At 38.6% G+C, this 16254-nt stretch overlaps 1 protein-coding gene across 1 annotated transcript; it reads left to right on the forward strand.

Moving 5' to 3' along the window:
- Positions 1-342: 342 nt before the first annotated feature.
- CTSL (cathepsin L) lies at positions 343-6776 on the forward strand. Its single transcript, XM_074200016.1, has 8 exons — positions 343-503; positions 3561-3695; positions 4001-4123; positions 4217-4372; positions 4524-4748; positions 5657-5822; positions 5923-6034; positions 6419-6776. Exons 2-8 carry the CDS (start codon positions 3570-3572, stop codon positions 6519-6521), a joined length of 1011 nt encoding a protein of 336 aa, XP_074056117.1. The 5' UTR covers positions 343-503; positions 3561-3569; the 3' UTR covers positions 6522-6776.
- The last annotated feature ends 9478 nt before the right edge of the window (positions 6777-16254 follow it).

Consider the following 16254-nt stretch of genomic DNA (forward strand, 5'->3'; position numbering starts at 1 on the left):
ACCAAAGGTTCAATCCCGGTTACCTCTGCCGAGCCTCTTATCTCAGTCGTGCCCGGTTGGCTTGGCCATTCCTCCCTCCCTCCCCGCCATTCCCAACGCCAAGCCCCTCCAGCCAAGCCGAGGTTCTTTCTCTTAGGAAACACCGTGACCCTTTTCACCTTTCCACCAGCAAAGTAAGAGAAACCCGCCTCCGGGATCTCCAGAGCCCTCCCTTCCCCTCCCCCAGCCCCTCTGCGTCTCCACCCTGAAGGCTGAAGCAAAAGCCGACAGGTTGAGAAAGAGGCGCATCACGCGCCGGGGAGTCTCTGACCCACCCGCGGCCCCACCCCTCATCCGGCCAGAGCCAATGGCCACGACGGGGGGTGGCAGCAGGCCGGCCGAGCCCGGGACCGCGGCATAAAGGAGCCGCGGGCAGAGCCGGGCCTGAACCTTCGGCCGCCGGGACCCGCAAGTTTCCCTAGAGGTCCCGCTTTTCCCAAATCCTCGGCTGCTGAGAAGCTCAGGTGAGGACTGGGGCAGCCCCAGCTGTCAACTCCGAGCGAGGGACTGGGGGGCTTGGACAGGGGCAGGCTCCTTTAGGTCAGCCCCCCCCCCCCCGTGGAAGAGCTTGGTCCTCCAGGGTCGCCACATCCGTGTGCGTGCGTGCGTGTGTGTGTGTGTATGTGTGTCAGTGTGTGTATGTGTGTCAGTGTGTGTGTGTATGTGTGTCAGTGTCAGTGTCTGTGTTTCTGCCTAAAGTGGGGGGCAGTTGAGAGTTAAGGGCGATGTAACCTTTCCCCAAGCTGTCGGGAAACCAGGACAATGAACAGCAGTTACTTCCCAGGAAAGATTGGGGGGACATCCGTCAAACCCTCTGCAGACCTGCAGAAGCTCTGAGGGCACGTTTGCCTTTATTTCCACTATTCCCGCGGTAGCAGAGTCCGGAGCTTATGGAGTCTGGGTGTGTTTTTGGCCCACACTTCTTGGGGGAGGAGATTGTGTTCCTGAGCGGAGGGAAGGGGGTGGGAGAGGGAGAGCGGAGTGAGGAGGGTCAGCTCTTTGGATGGAACTGGGAATAGGGAGTGGCTAGCGCCGGGAACTGGGACTGCTCCCCCCAGAGCTGAACTGGGACTGCTCGTTCCCAGGCTTTATTCTTCCCGGATGACCCGGGGCGGTCCTGGATTTCCTCTCTGCCCACTCTTGCGGACATCCCTCCGGTTGGGGGGGGGGGGGGTTGAGGGCCGGGGAAGTAGATTTGTGCTTGTTTGTGCCTTTATGGTAATGCTCGAAGGGAGGAGGATAAAAGCTGCTCCCTGGACCCGCTTCAGAGGCCCCTTAGAAGGCCCTGCAAACCCCGGTGCCCTGGGACTGGGGGATGGGGACAGTGCTGGGAGGGTGGCTCTTGGTCTCCAGCCAAGTCCCTTCTGCCTGGCCGGGGTTGATGGGGTCCTGGCTTACAGGCTCCTCCACGTGACCTTCTCTCCTGGCTGGGAGAGGTGGGGCTTCTTTGGAAAGAGCCGGGCAAGAAGTTGTCTTGGGATGCCGGAGGATTAGATATCCAGAGTAAAGAAGAATTTTAGCTTGCAGGGTCTTTAGATCCTAGGCTGAGCGAGATCTGAATGTTTAGAGGTGCCTTTCTCACTCTGCTGTAGAAAAGACCAAAAAAAAGCTTCCCTCCTCCTCTCCCACTTCCTTCAACAGCAGCTGGCTGTAAAGCCTTACCTTTATATTCTGTGGGATCATAGATTTACAGCTGGAAGGGACCTTAGGGAAACTGAGGCCCTGAGGTGGCAGGGGCCAGGATTGAACCCCGAGTCATCTTGAAAATAAATCCAGCTCTATTCTAGACCAGTATGATGCTTGGGTCATGCTCCTGAGAAATGAAGTTGTTGTAAGTTCTGAAGAAGGTGCATTTGGTGATTAGGTTAGGGAGAGGCTTAGAAATGTTGTGATATCAGAACAGCCGTTTAACCTGTGGATGTCCAAGGCAACAGCAAGTTAGAGAGGAGAGTCAGCAATGAAACAGAAGTTTAATTTCAAAGTGGGGAAAGAGCTCACAAGCAAGGAAGATTAGACATGTGCCCCTAGTGGGAGGAACCCACTTTAGTGTAGCTGAACCCTGATTTATATACTTATGACTGGAGAAAGAGTCAAACAATGGTGAGGCGCAACAACCACAGTGAAGCAAGGTTGTCTAGTAACAAAAAGTTCATTCATAGAAGAGCTTCATGTCTGAGCCTGTTGGTGCTTGCCAGAGCTCAGGGACCCATCAGCTCTAGAAGGTGAGTGCAAAGGACTGTTGTTATGCCAGGCTTAAGACCTTAGTTTTGGAAAACTTTGTCTTCTAATGTTTTGACAGCAGTAATCCTACAAACACCCCCATCAGGAAAACAAAAATCGTGAGTTGTCTTGTTCAGTATATGTAAATTATGCAAATGCTACTATGTTAATAAACACAAATAGAAGTTTTTTTAAGGTAGCAGATAAAATGAAATAATACAATCCTAGGACCAGTAGACTGGAGTATACTAGAGATGATAAAAGCAAAATGGTCACTTTGGAATGCAATTTAAGAATTTGGCTTCTGTGTGAGGGTATGTGAGAGTGAAGGAAGACTGAGCAGAGATGAGTTATAGAAGGATCTTGCAAAAGTCCATTGGAGAGATGATTAGGGTCTGAATTAGTCAAAAGAGAGAGATGCTTTGGTAGCTGATGGGATATGTGGGGTAAGAGGTATTTGAAGGTTTGGAAGGACTGGTAGCCTAGACAATAATAGTTGTCACAGTTGCCTCATCCTGTGGGATTCTTTTACTAGTTACTACTACAGCATCAACTCCTTTCTTTCCTCCATTTTCCCATTGGTAGTTTCATCATAGTTGTCTTCAGTTGGAGCAAGTTGAGAACATGAGATAGAAGGTTGAGTAGGAGATTATTAATGTAATTGTATTAGAGACAAGCCTTCAAGTAGACAGGGAGAGGGATTTGGTCTAATTTTAGCCTGTTTTAAGATTTCAAAGTGCTTAACAAATATCTCATTTTATTCTCACAATAACCCTGTGAAGTAGGTGCTGTCTTTATCCTCATTTTACAGATAAAGAAACTGAAGATATTAAGTGTCTGAGGCAGAATTTGAACTCAGGACTTCCTGACCCTTGGTCCATGTCTAACCACTGAGCCAATCTAGCTGACTCTAATCACTGTATTTAGCTCTTGGTTTCCATTTTGGGAACTAGTGTCATAAAATTTAGTAGCACATTGCAACTTTTAAAAATAGTTACTGTTTTCAAACTGGATATCCGTTTTTATTATTTGAACTTCTAACGTTGACACTCAATCGAGTATTGCCTTTAGTTTTAATATCTAAACTCATCGTTACATCTCTTATATTTACCTTCATTCCATCCTTATCCCACTTGACGCACAGTATTTAGTATATAACTAAATGTTGAATGAATAAATTTTGTTTTTCCATTGGGAAGATTATATTTATTTCCCGAAGAAATAAGAGCTTAGATTTTTGGTTTGGCTTGATTTTTAATCATGAATTTTATGTCTCTGTCTTACTTTTTTCCCCCCTTAAGGTTTGAAACATGAATTTCTACCTGTATTTAGCCTCCCTCTGCTTGGGGATAGTATCTGCAGTTCCACAAATTGATCGAAGTTTAGATGCTCAATGGCACCAATGGAAGTCAAAGCACAGAAGGACATACGAAGTGGTAAGCTTTAAACTGCTTTTTTTCTTAACTATGATGAGTACAAGATGTCCAAGGTAGACTAAGGAAATGAACCTGCCCCAGGAGTCAACTATTATCCAGACTCGAACTTAATTTAGTTAAAATTGCTGCTTTTCCCACAAGTTCAGAGGGTAGGGATGTCAGTAGCTTCAGAGTTTGGAAACCCTTCTGTGATCACCATCCCAAGTAGGTGCTAAACTAGTTACTGACAATGGATTTGGTCTGAAGATGATTTAACTTACATGTATAGTATAAGCTTATTGAACCTTACATGTTTGTGCTTCTAGAATGAAGATAATTGGAGGAGAGCAACATGGGAGAAGAATTTGAGAAGGATTGAAATGCATAATCTGGAGTACAGTGCTGGCAAACACAATTTCCAGATGGCAATGAACAAGTTTGGTGATATGGTGGGTGTGTTCTAACAGTCTGATAATCCTGAATAGTCAGTTACCTTTTGGTCCCAATATACTTAATATAAATCACCTTTCTTTTCATTTTAGACCAGTGATGAATTCAGACAAACAATGAATGGCTATAGACAAAACAAATTTCAGAGGAAAGCCAAAGGAACTCTGTTTCGTGAACCTCTCCTTACACCAATCCCTAAAAGTATAGACTGGAGAGAGAAAGGCTATGTAACTCCTGTTAAGAATCAGGTATTATAAGTTGCTTATGCTTGATAAACAATCTCTTAAATAATGGGACTTCAGATCACATCTGTGACTGAGTTTCTGTTCATATTTAAAACTGTTTAGATTTGTTTTTTTTTACCTTGTAAACTGACCAATACTTCTTTGACTTTTTCAGGGTTCATGTGGTTCTTGTTGGGCATTTAGCTCAACTGGTTCCCTCGAAGGCCAATGGTATGGTAAAACAGGCTCACTTGTTTCACTTAGTGAACAGAATTTGGTTGACTGCTCAGGTAGTCAAGGCAACAGTGGCTGTATGGGTGGTTTGATGGATAATGCCTTTGAATATGTGAAGGTTAATGGAGGCATTGACACAGAGGACTCCTATCCCTATGAAGGAAAGGTAAACATAGTTATTGTATTTCCTATCAAATTGGTTTAGTTATATTTGAAAGGAGAGTCTCAGTTTGGGGGATGGGAGTTGAGGAGGCCTGCAAAGACTACAGATTTAAATGCCCACCTTCCTAATTAGACAATCTACAACTGAATCCAAAATGTTAACACTTAAAATTAGTTGCCTTCACTATGGATACAATAGTCAATGAATAAGATCCTTTAGGAACTATGTGTACTGTATCTCAGACACTATAGATTATTTAGTCAGACAGCTTCATTTTACAATGATTTGTTCAAAATCATCAACATGATATATTTTCCTGATTCCCTCAGCCTAAATTCATTCTTGTATTTGTATCTTAGCATTCATGCCTCACTGTCACCTAGTTCCCACAATAGGTGGTGCTTCCTTAGGAGCAGTGAAGTAAATAACAATCAAATCTAATGTTGCACAATAGATGCTGTTTTTATCATCCTTAAGGTTAACAAGGCATGCCATTTGCTTAATCTCAATTGACCTTCAGTGCCCTGTCAGGGGGCAGTTTCTGGTAATCTCTCAGCCTCATTCCCATGATTATATTAAACTGGTAGCTTTTTTTTTTGGCTATAGCATACTCCTGGTAGGCTCTTTACAGTTGTTAATTAGCTGGTTGTTTTACACCAGTGGTATCATTCATATTGAAATGGGGGAACATTGAATGCATGAATGGATGCAGGATGCATGTGTAGCAATGTTACTAGCCCTCTGGTTTATACTATGCAGCTTTTTTTTTCCCAATGTGACTTTCAAATAGTCTTTTATCCTCCCACATCCAGCTATCTGACTGGGAGAACATTGTCCATATAATTTATTATTCATCTAGGCAGTGTCACTGATATATTAAACCAGACCATATATTTGTTTCATTTTAAAAGGATGGCAGTTGTCGGTACAAGGTACAGTGTTCTGGTGCTAATGTCACTGGATTTGTAGACATCCCAGCCCATCAGGAAAAGGCTCTCACTAAGGCTGTGGCAACTAAAGGTCCTATCTCTGTTGCTATTGATGCAGGACATCCATCCTTCCAGTTCTATCGGACTGGTAAGCATTTTTCTTATTTCTGTATTGATGAACATAAACCATATTGTTGCCACTTAATAGCTAGTATTTCTCAAGTTAATATTTCACTTGAATATCCTAGGTGTTTATTTTGAACCAAACTGCAGTAGTGACGAACTTGATCATGGAGTGCTGGTCGTAGGCTATGGTGTGGAGGAGAAAAGTGGAAAGAAATACTGGATTGTCAAGAACAGGTAAACCAACTTCTTACCTAGAATGTCATTGCCTTGTAGACAATTTTTTGTTATTTCATTTTGAAGGGGGAGGGAAGAGGAACGATAAGAATTCCTGGGATCCTGTGAAAAGGGGAAGGCATTTTCATAGTCAAAGAGGAAGTTCAAATAAAACCTCAGACAATTAGTAACTGTGTGACCCTTGGCCAAATTACTTAACCTTGTGTACCTCAATTTCCCTCATCTGGAAAATGAGCTTGAGAAAGAAATTGCAAATTACTCCAGTGACTTTAAGAAGTAAAAATGGGGTCATGAAGAATCAGTAGCTGTCAGAATGTTTTGTGACCCTAAAGTAAAAATGTACTTTTGGATGGCGCTCTGAAATTTAAATACTTTGATTTTCAGCTGGGGTAAGGATTGGGGCAATGACGGGTACGTTTTCATGACCAAGGACGAGAATAACCACTGTGGAATAGCAACAGCAGCCAGCTATCCTTTAGTGATGTGACTGAAGGAGGACTGCTTCACAGAGAGATATGATCTGTCTGACCTGTCTCTTTCGGGAAAAACCTCAAATCACCCAGGATCCAAGTTGCAATTTGAGTTTCTTGCAACATTTTTACATTTGTGAAATATAAGCACTACTTTGTTATAAATAGCTTGTAATATTGCTTCATTCAAAGACTTATAAATAAATTTTCATTTTAAAATTGTATGTATAAAGCTTTACCTTTTTAAATAAACCTCAATTCGTTTTATTTGATGAGCTGATTTCCTTCAATGTGTCACTTTGTATCAGGATAGTAGAGCTGAGTTTTTGGTTTTTTTATTCTAAGATGGGGGAGTCCTTTTAGTTTCTGGGATTGAATGCAACATTTTGTACTACCTCTTTACAGCCTACTGAATGTGCAGATCAATAAGTCTGGGTGTGGCTTTGTCATTACTTCAATTACTTGAAAAGTAAAACATGGGAATAAGACTAATTTTTAGCAACCATAAGTAATCACTGTACAGGTTAGTTGGCCATCTTTTAAATTTTCTAAGTTAAAGGTAATAATCCTTGGTCTTTGTTCAAACTCCACTCTAATATACCATTTTTAAATTAGATGGCCACACAGTTGCCATATATGCCATATATTTTAAAAGGTCGGCAAAGCTCATTACATAATAATTTACTTAATTTAGGTAATTACTGGGGAATATAAATATGAAAAAAGATAGCCCTGCTTTCAAGGAGCTTATAGTGTTCTTTAGGGAAGACAAGACAAAATTAAGATCTAGATAGGGTGGAAATGCACCCAGTAAGAAATGAAGAAATGTGAGGGGCAGCTAGGTGACTCAAGTCACCTAGGTTCACCTCACTCAAGTCACCTGGGTTCAAATTCAGTCTCAGACTTTTACTAGCTGTGGCTAGTCACCCTTTATTCCTTTCCCAAGCAAACCTCTTGGACAATCACCCCACTTTACTCCCCAGGGAGGGATTTTTGATAAGTAACAATTTCACTGGGGCCTTCCATTTCCATTCACCTCCAAATTGAGGCGATAAAACTAGATTACCTCTCCAGGTTCCCTTCTGGCTCTTAAATCTATAATCTTGTAATTCTGTTTCATCTGTTCACTTGTAATGCAAAATTAAAATGGAAATTACTGATTAGGTTTAAACAAAGCATAACATACAGCAAGAATTTAAAAGTAGCTCGGTGATAAGGCAATGGATAGAGTTCTAGTCAAGAAATACTGCCTCACAAAGAATTGGAAGTCAAGTAAATGTCCTTCAATTGGGGAATGATTTAACAAATCGTGGTATATGTGTGTCATGGAACACTTGTTCTATTAGAAACCAGGAGGGATGGAAATTCAGGGAAGCCTGGAGGGATTTGCTGTTAGGGTGTACAAACAGCAACATGAGGGTGATGGACTTGCTCATTCCATCAGTGCAACAATCAGGGACTATTTGGGGCTGTCTGCAATGGAGAATATCACTGTATCCCAGAGAAAGAACTGTGGAATTTGAATAAAGACCAAGGACTATTACCTTTAATTTAGGGGAAAAAACTGATATTGTCTGATCTTACTATCTCTTATACTTTATGTTTCTTAAGGATATGATTTCTCTCTCATCACATTTAATTTGCATCAATGTATACCATGGAAACAATGTAAAGACTGGCAAATTGCCTTCTGTGGGGAATGGGAGGAGGGAAGTAAGATTAGGGGAAAAATTGTAAAACTCAAAATACATAAAATCTTTAATTAAAAAAAATACTGCCTGAGATACTGTGATCCTTGGGAGTCACTCTGCCTCAGTTTCTTCACCTGCAAAATGGAAATAATAGTATCTACTTCTTAGGGTTGATGTGAGGGTCAAATGATATATTTCTAAAGTGTTTAGCAAACAATCTAAATGTTACTACTTCACAAAGAATTGAAACATCTGGGGAAAAAGAGCAACATGTATATAGGATAGGGATGTGATAGGATAGGGATGTTTCTAGGATTTTAGCCTCTTCTAAATAAGGGTAGATTTGACTTATGTAAAGAGTTAAGACTGAGGGAATGTGGACAGGTAAGATTGAGGGAGTAAATAATACATTTAGGTTCAAGAAAGTTTAAGACAGAAGAGGTCATAAGGAAACTTTTATGGTACATCTCAGACCTTTTAAAATTGATATCAGGGACAGCTAAGTGGTGCAGTGGATAAAGCACTGGGCATGGAGCCAGGAGTACCTGGGTTCAAATCAGATCTCAGACATTTAATAATTACCTAGCTATGTGGCCTTGGGCAAGCCACTTAACCCCATTTGCCTTGAAAAAAACCTAAAAAAAATTGATATCAGACAATAATCATTTTTCAAAAAGGTAACTCCTTAGCACCAAGTCTAAGTTTCCCTGGAGATATTTATACTGGGTATTCCTTTAAAATATACACACACACAATATGCCAAGTGGCTCATTCTAGAATGGAAAACATTTTTATGATTAAATATTATGAAGTTTATTAATGATAATGTGAAGTTCATGGACTTTAAAAAAAGGATTAAATAATCTATTCTTGGGGGTCCCATGGTGATTGACTTCCTAGAATTTCTTTAATCTCAATATATTTTGTTTTGGCTTGATAAATACTTTGAGTCCAAAATAACTGAAGTTTTTAACTTCCTCCATACTCTCCTACAGTTAAAAACTTCACAGAATGAATGTGACTCATTAAACACTTTCCAATATTAAGATTTTACTGTCATTTTCTATTTTACAGGATTTTCCAGAAGCCTTAGTGCAGTTTTAAGTCATTAAAGCATCATACTGCACCAAGACTTTTGGGACAGTCTGCATTTAACCCTAGGTTTATTACTTTTTAATGTTAGATTTATTTTCTTTGTTGTAATTATTGTACATAAATTGTTCTTTTGGCTCTGTTTTCTTCTGTTTGCATCTAGTCAAAGTGTGGTTCGCTGAATTCTTTATGCTTTAATGTTTATAGGACAATAATGCATTACATTTATATACCATAATTTGTTTGACTACTTTCTAGTCATTGGTCACATATAAGGCCAAGTCTGGGAGCAACTAAATCACTGGGCCTAGAGAATAAACTCTTGCTTAATATATGCTGTTTGGCTGACTGATTGAGTTGTGAAAATATTAATGACCTGTGAAAAGGGCTTGTCAATGGAATATGCTGTTATCTTTATGACTTCTCACATCAAAACACCATTCCCAGACCACCCATTCCCTATTTGCATAATTTCCCTTTTAGAATATAAAGAAGGTCTATATTTATTATCACCAGAATTTAAGTTACTTGCTTGATTTGTGATAACCAAAATCTGTAAATAAAATATATAATGAAATATTTATTTAGGGCTTTATATGTACTCAGCTCTGGAGATAATGACCTTACATTTTAATAGGAGAGTCAACTTGTGTAGGGCAGGTGGGTAGTGTAATGGATAGAGTGCCTAGACCTAGTAGAGTAGCTAGTAAGGAAGACATCTGACCTCAGACACTTATTAACTCTGTGTTTGTGTGTGTGTGTGTGTGTGTGTGTGTGTGTGTGTGTGTGTGTGTGTGTGAGAGAGAGAGAGAGAGAGAGAGAGAGAGAGTGAGAGAGTGAGAGAGGAGACAGAGAGAGGAGACAGAGAGACACCCTGGGTAAGCCACTTAACCCTCAAACTATTCCAGTATCTTTGCCAAGAAAATCCCAAATGGGGTCACAAGGAATCAAGAAGGACTGAAACAACTGAACAATAACAAAATGATTTTAATATAAGAGATTGGGAAGGCACTGAAATGATGATATGGAGTATTGTGTTTTCCACAGAATGTGTAGAAAAGAACAGAATATAAGAAAATTGCAAAGGTAGGAATACTTTTTTTATTTCCATTTTTTTTTTAATTTTGAGTTCCAGATTCTCTCCCCGTTCCTTCCCCACCTATTGAGAAGACAAGAAATGTCATATCAATTATACATATGCTATAATTGAAAAAAATATTTCCATATTAGCTAACAAGAAAAAAAGTGAAAAATTTATGTTTTGATCTGCTCTCAGACTTCATCAGTTCTCTCTCTAGAAAAGGGTAATGTAAAGAACTTTAAATAACAAAAAAGGGACTTTTTATTTGGTCTTGAAGTTAAGGAACTTATGGAGTTTATTGAATGAGGTATGTTTTTTCACTTGTTGTCATTAACTTCCTTATAACTATATATCCTTATAACTACCCAATAGTGGGATGTCTGAATCAAAGGGATATGAATAATTTAGTAACTTCTTGCATAGTTCCAAATGGTTTTGACCAATTTTCCTTTTTTTTTTTGCAAAGCAAAAAAATTAAGATTAAGTGGTTATATAGCTAGATAATTATTAAGTGTCTGAGGTCAGATTTGAATTCAGGATATCCTGACCCCCAGGCCAGGGCTCCATCCACTGTGCTACTACCTGCTCTTGACCAATTTTCAATAGAGAAGCAAAGTTCCTATCTTCTCATATACCTTCCAATAATGAATATTTCAGTCTTACCACCTTTGCTAGTTTCATAGGTAGCTACACGAGTTGTTTTAACATTTTTCTGATTATTACACATTTTGAAAAATTTTTCATAAAGTCAGTCATTTATCTATTCATCTTGAAAACTTTATGCATATTGTTTGACCACTTGTGTATTAGAGAATGTTTCTTAGTTTTATAGATTTATGGCAAATCTTAAGAGATTTTTGAATATCAGAGACAACTAGCAGTCAAGGTTACAATTTTTAATTTTTATTCTTCCCATAAACATCATTCTATCACTTTCAAAAAATTTAGGACCAGAAATTCATCAGATAAGCCTGCTTTAAATAATAATTGCTTCAGATAATCAGACTTTCATTTCTTCCTTCCCTTCAAGTCCATTTGTAAATTGTTGGATCTTGCCTTTAAAAAAAAAAGATTGTCTTTTTTTACATTGTTATAGTATTTCTTGTTGAATGTCTACATTCCTGTGTTCTATCTCTGACAGGTTCTTTTTCTTTTTCTACTTTAATTCTTTTAATTAACCTCTCAATTACACTTAGGATTCTGTTCCACAAACAAGACACTCCACCTCTCTTCTTCACGCCTTTTTGCACTGACTTTGACATGTCTGGAATGCACTTGCTCCTTTACTACATAAACAATGATATATCTGTGTTTTAAAGTTTCCAACTTAAATTTCTAGGAACTACATAAATCTACTGAATTGAACTGAAACAAGGATTTCATATTCTTATATATTCATATGTTTCTTTATGCATATGGAAAGCCTTTCTCTCCTTTTATGATCTTCTCAGCCTTTTCCCTTCATTTCTCTGAAGACAAGTAAATACTAATGTAATTTCATGAAAATCTGGTTATGAAACATAATATCCTTTGTTTCACTTATAATAGGGATCTCTGAGTTTAAGACATTCAAATCATCAGTCACTATTTTAGTTCAGTAAGTAGGCAGTATAATGGAAAGTTAAGTGGCACAGTAGATAGACTACTGGACTCAAAGTCAGATCAGTGAGATCTGAGTTCAAATCCAACTTCAGACACTTATTAGCTGATACTTAACTCTATTTGTTTCAGTTTCCTTATCAGTAAAATGAGCTAGTGAAGGAAATGGAAATACCATTCCAGTATCTTTGACAAGAAAACCCCAAATGGGATCATAGAGTCTGATATGGCTCAACAACAACAACAAACTTAAGACATTTACATCATCATTCACCATCTTAGTTTTGTGGGTAGGTCTCAGAATAGAATGGTGGTGATTAGGTTTCAGTTTAAATCCTGACTTAGCCAATTTCCCCCCTTTTCTGACCTTGGGGTAATAAATTAGCCTTTGTAGGTCTCAGTTTCCTTATCTGTAAAATGATAGAGTTGGACTATATGACCTCTAAAAGTCCTATTTCTAAAGTTTTGATCTCAGGGATATTATTTCCTTTCAATTGTTTTTCATTTAGAGTCAATGGCATAGAAATGACTCAACAAGTCATTAAGAGGGAGTCATCCAGATGCCTAGAGATGTTTAGAATACATATTATCATGTTTGGTATGTTAACGAGGGAGGGAAAAGCCTTTTATAGTAATTAGGAAAGCAAGACTAATATTTACACTTTAAGTTCTATTGCTATCTTCTGTGTACCAACATTTTAAGTATTAAGACAAAAAACCAAAATTTGAAAAGACCATATATATTTCTTATGTGTGAACAATCCAGTAGTCTTCTATCTTTTCAAATGTAAAGTCAAAAAAACAGACCTTTCCATTAATTTAAGCAAATAAATGTGGTTTTTAATTCATTTATGTTGACAATTATAGTAACCTAAGTATTAGGGTGAAAATTCTAATTCACAGAACTTTTGCTCTTGGAGAATTTACTTCTAATTCACATACTTGACTCACCATAAAACATTTCTCTCAGGGTCTCATTTTCCTCATCATCAAATGATATGATGGGATGAGATGACCTCTCATGTACCTTCCAACTCTAAGCTATAATTTCATGATTAGAGATGTTCATGATTAGAGATGTTATCTATGAGGTTATCATCCCATGATGATATCAGAGGTACCTAATCCAGTCAGCTAAGGACCAAGACATATTCCCTTCCTCAAGTAATTTTCTATGTATTTTTTCTTTTAACAGATCTGTGATTTCATCTACAAAGGGAGTTCCCACTGAGGAAAATATCACATCTGAAAACGGACAGTTTTCTCTGTAGCCAATAGTCTTAAAGAGTTTTTTTAGGGTACTGAGAGGTTAAGTGAGTTGCCATAGATCACAATGCTAATAAATACCTAAGGTGAAATTTGAACTCAGTTCTTCTTGAGGTCAGTTCCATTTTTAGCGGTGTGGAATGGAACTCCCTTTCATCAAAAGGAAATGACTTATTTCTTACTATTTTGATGAGTGGGGGAGGGGTGGAGAATAGGAGAGAATTTGCAACTAATGGAGCTCTCAATCAGATGTTAATAGAGATATTATATATTTATATCTAAAGTTAGATATCAATAAAATATTAGATAGTAATAACATTTAATATTAGATGTTACTATGTGATATTGATCTAATAGTCTATATTAGTTGTCAATTTTGATTCAATCTAACAAATATTTGTTAAGAGTCTATGATGTGTAAGTAATTGAACCAAATGCTGAGGATACAAAAACTAAAATAAAATAGTCCTTGCCCTCAAGAAGTTTACTGGGAGATACAGCATGTGTACAGGTAAGTAAATGAAATAAACATAATTTCAAGAAGATGTTCATCACTGGAGGGATCAAGAAAGGCCCTGTGAAGGAGGTAGTAACTGAATGAAAGTGAGAATTCTAAAAGGGAAAGGGAAAGAAAGAATTTGCTACCACCTTGATACAGGCAAAGAGGGAATTTGCCATCAACATCTCCTGATGTATGGACAAATGCAATTCCCCATTACTTGGTCTGTCTGCCCTAAGTCTCTCCTCTGTTCAGTCTATCCTCCATTCAACTGCTAAAAAGGCAGGTTAAACCATGCTCTTCCCTCTTTTCAAGAAACTCCATTGGCTCCCTATCACCTCCAAAATCAGACATTTTTTGGCACTTACACCCCTTCCCTCTCCATATACTCTGATCCAGTGATAGCTGCCCTATTGTTTCTGCTCTTTCTGAACAAGACAAATCCATCTCTAGATTCCAGGCATTTTCATTGACTGTCCCATATGCCTTAAATGCTCTCCCTCTTCATCTCTTTTCTCCTTGCTTCTCTGGCTTCCTTCATGTCCTTGATAAAAATCTCACCTCTACAGAAAACCTTACTTAATCCTTCTTATTCTAGTATCTTCTCTGTTGATTATTTCCTATTTATCCAACATGTAGTTCATATAGAGTTGTTTGATGTTATCTTCTACATTAGATTGTAAGCTCCTCAAGGGTAGGGACTAGTTTTTGCCTTTGGCTTATAGTAGGTGCTTACTAAATGTTTACTGATTCAATTTATAATAACATAACCAGTAGGCAATATGGGTGAGCTAGGCTGAAGGAACTTTCAACCACCTTTTTCTTGTATAACTTTAGGGAATCATTTCCCCTCTCTTCACAAGGGTGAAGCTTCCCTAGCAAGTTTCTCCTTTTCTAAGCACTGACTTTCCTTTCAATTATGGTATGTACTATCTTTTAAGGGAAAGAAAAAATGACTACCAGTAGTTCCTCTCCCTTTGGGACTGGGGGACACATGAACTTGCCTTTACTAGGCATATATTTTCCTGGGGATTATTTTTTTCAAATAAGATTTTTTCCCTACTAAATGCATAGTTCCACACTCCAAATTGGTTGATAAAATCTCAGTAATTTAGATTTCCTTCTCTTCAAATTTCATCTCCCCCCCTTTCAACTGCCTTGTGCATATTCTAGCAAATAGAATTGGCACAAATTCAAGGGCTACCTTAATAGTTATAAACATGTAACAAGAAAATCCAATTTTTGTGTTATTCCATCATTTTAGTTGTGTCCAAGGCTCTTTGTGACTCCATTTGGGGGCTATATTGGTAAGAATATCTGAGTGTGCCATTTCTGTCTTCAGTTCATTTGCTAGATGAGGAAACTGAGGCAGAGTTAATTGACTTTCCCAGGGTCACACAACTAGTAAGTTTCTGAGGCAGAATTTGATCTCCGGTTTTCCTGATTTCAAGCACAGCACTACTCTATTAACTCTATTAATTGCCCTATTGCTTCAAGATATAACAGTTCTAAATGCTAGTCACTCAGCCCACTATTAAAATAAGCTTTGTTGGAATTGTTAAATAGCAGGAAATAGATGAAAATAGATATCAGAGAAGTAGGGAAGCCAGGAGAGAATGGTGGGAACCTCACACTAGTCTTACTAATAGTCCCCAGTTCCTTCATGTTTTTTTATCTGGAATAACTCTTCCTATTTATGCCTCTAGTTCTTAGGGCTCCTCTTGACCCTGTCAGTTAAGCAGGAACTACCAAGCTGAGAAAGTCCAGTATAAGGATTCCAGATAGAGTTCTTTCTGTTCTGATCCCCAGATCTATCACTAGCATTCTCTTCCTTCTTCAAGATCAAAAACCTTCTCCCTGGGGAATTCCATCACTCTTCCTAAACCAACAGTGATTAGAGGATGCACTTGATAAGAGTACCCCACTTTGTCTAGATAATAAATAGTGTCCAATATGGCAATCCTCATTGGTCATCAGAAGGGATGGATATGCTGCAGGAGTTCTAAATAATGTTATTTTATGATATTTTATAAAATAAAATTGTATAAATGGCATGTAACCCCAACCCGAAACCCCATGGATATGTATGGCACTCTCCTTATTGGAGGAGAATAATGCTCTGCCCTGAATTAGGAACAGAACAGATTTGATTTGGTGAGAGACAAGAGAATTCTTTTAATTTCTTTGAATTCTCTTCTTCAAGTTTAGAGTTGCTGGAGGCCCCATTGCTGCTTTGAGCTCTTTGGGCTTCTAATCTTGTGAGGGAAGATACATGAAGTCAACCCTATTTCAAGTAGCTGGAGGAAAAAGACTGAAAAGATAGAAGAGTAACCAGCAGTCATCATCATGGTCTCTATCTCCACCTCGCTTCACTAGAGATTTCAAGGAACTTCCCCTTGGGTGAAATCTAAGATTCTCTCTCTTAGTTGAACTGTTTACCTCACTCCCAATGAGATTTCCTTTATTCTGTATTGCCTGGTCAATATTCTCATATGTATACTTTCTCTGATTTCTTTTTTGCT

Source organism: Macrotis lagotis, chromosome X (genome assembly GCF_037893015.1).
Source record: "Macrotis lagotis isolate mMagLag1 chromosome X, bilby.v1.9.chrom.fasta, whole genome shotgun sequence".
Taxonomy (NCBI): domain Eukaryota; kingdom Metazoa; phylum Chordata; class Mammalia; order Peramelemorphia; family Peramelidae; genus Macrotis; species Macrotis lagotis.

Coding starts and splice junctions, on each gene's coding strand:
- CTSL (XM_074200016.1), top strand. CDS start 3,570: ATGAATTTCTACCTGTATTTAGCCTCCCTCTGCTTGGGGATAGTATCT. Junction 4,749..5,656: donor CCTATCCCTATGAAGGAAAG/GTAAACATAGTT, acceptor TCATTTTAAAAG/GATGGCAGTTGTCGGTACAA. Junction 6,035..6,418: donor TACTGGATTGTCAAGAACAG/GTAAACCAACTT, acceptor TTTGATTTTCAG/CTGGGGTAAGGATTGGGGCA.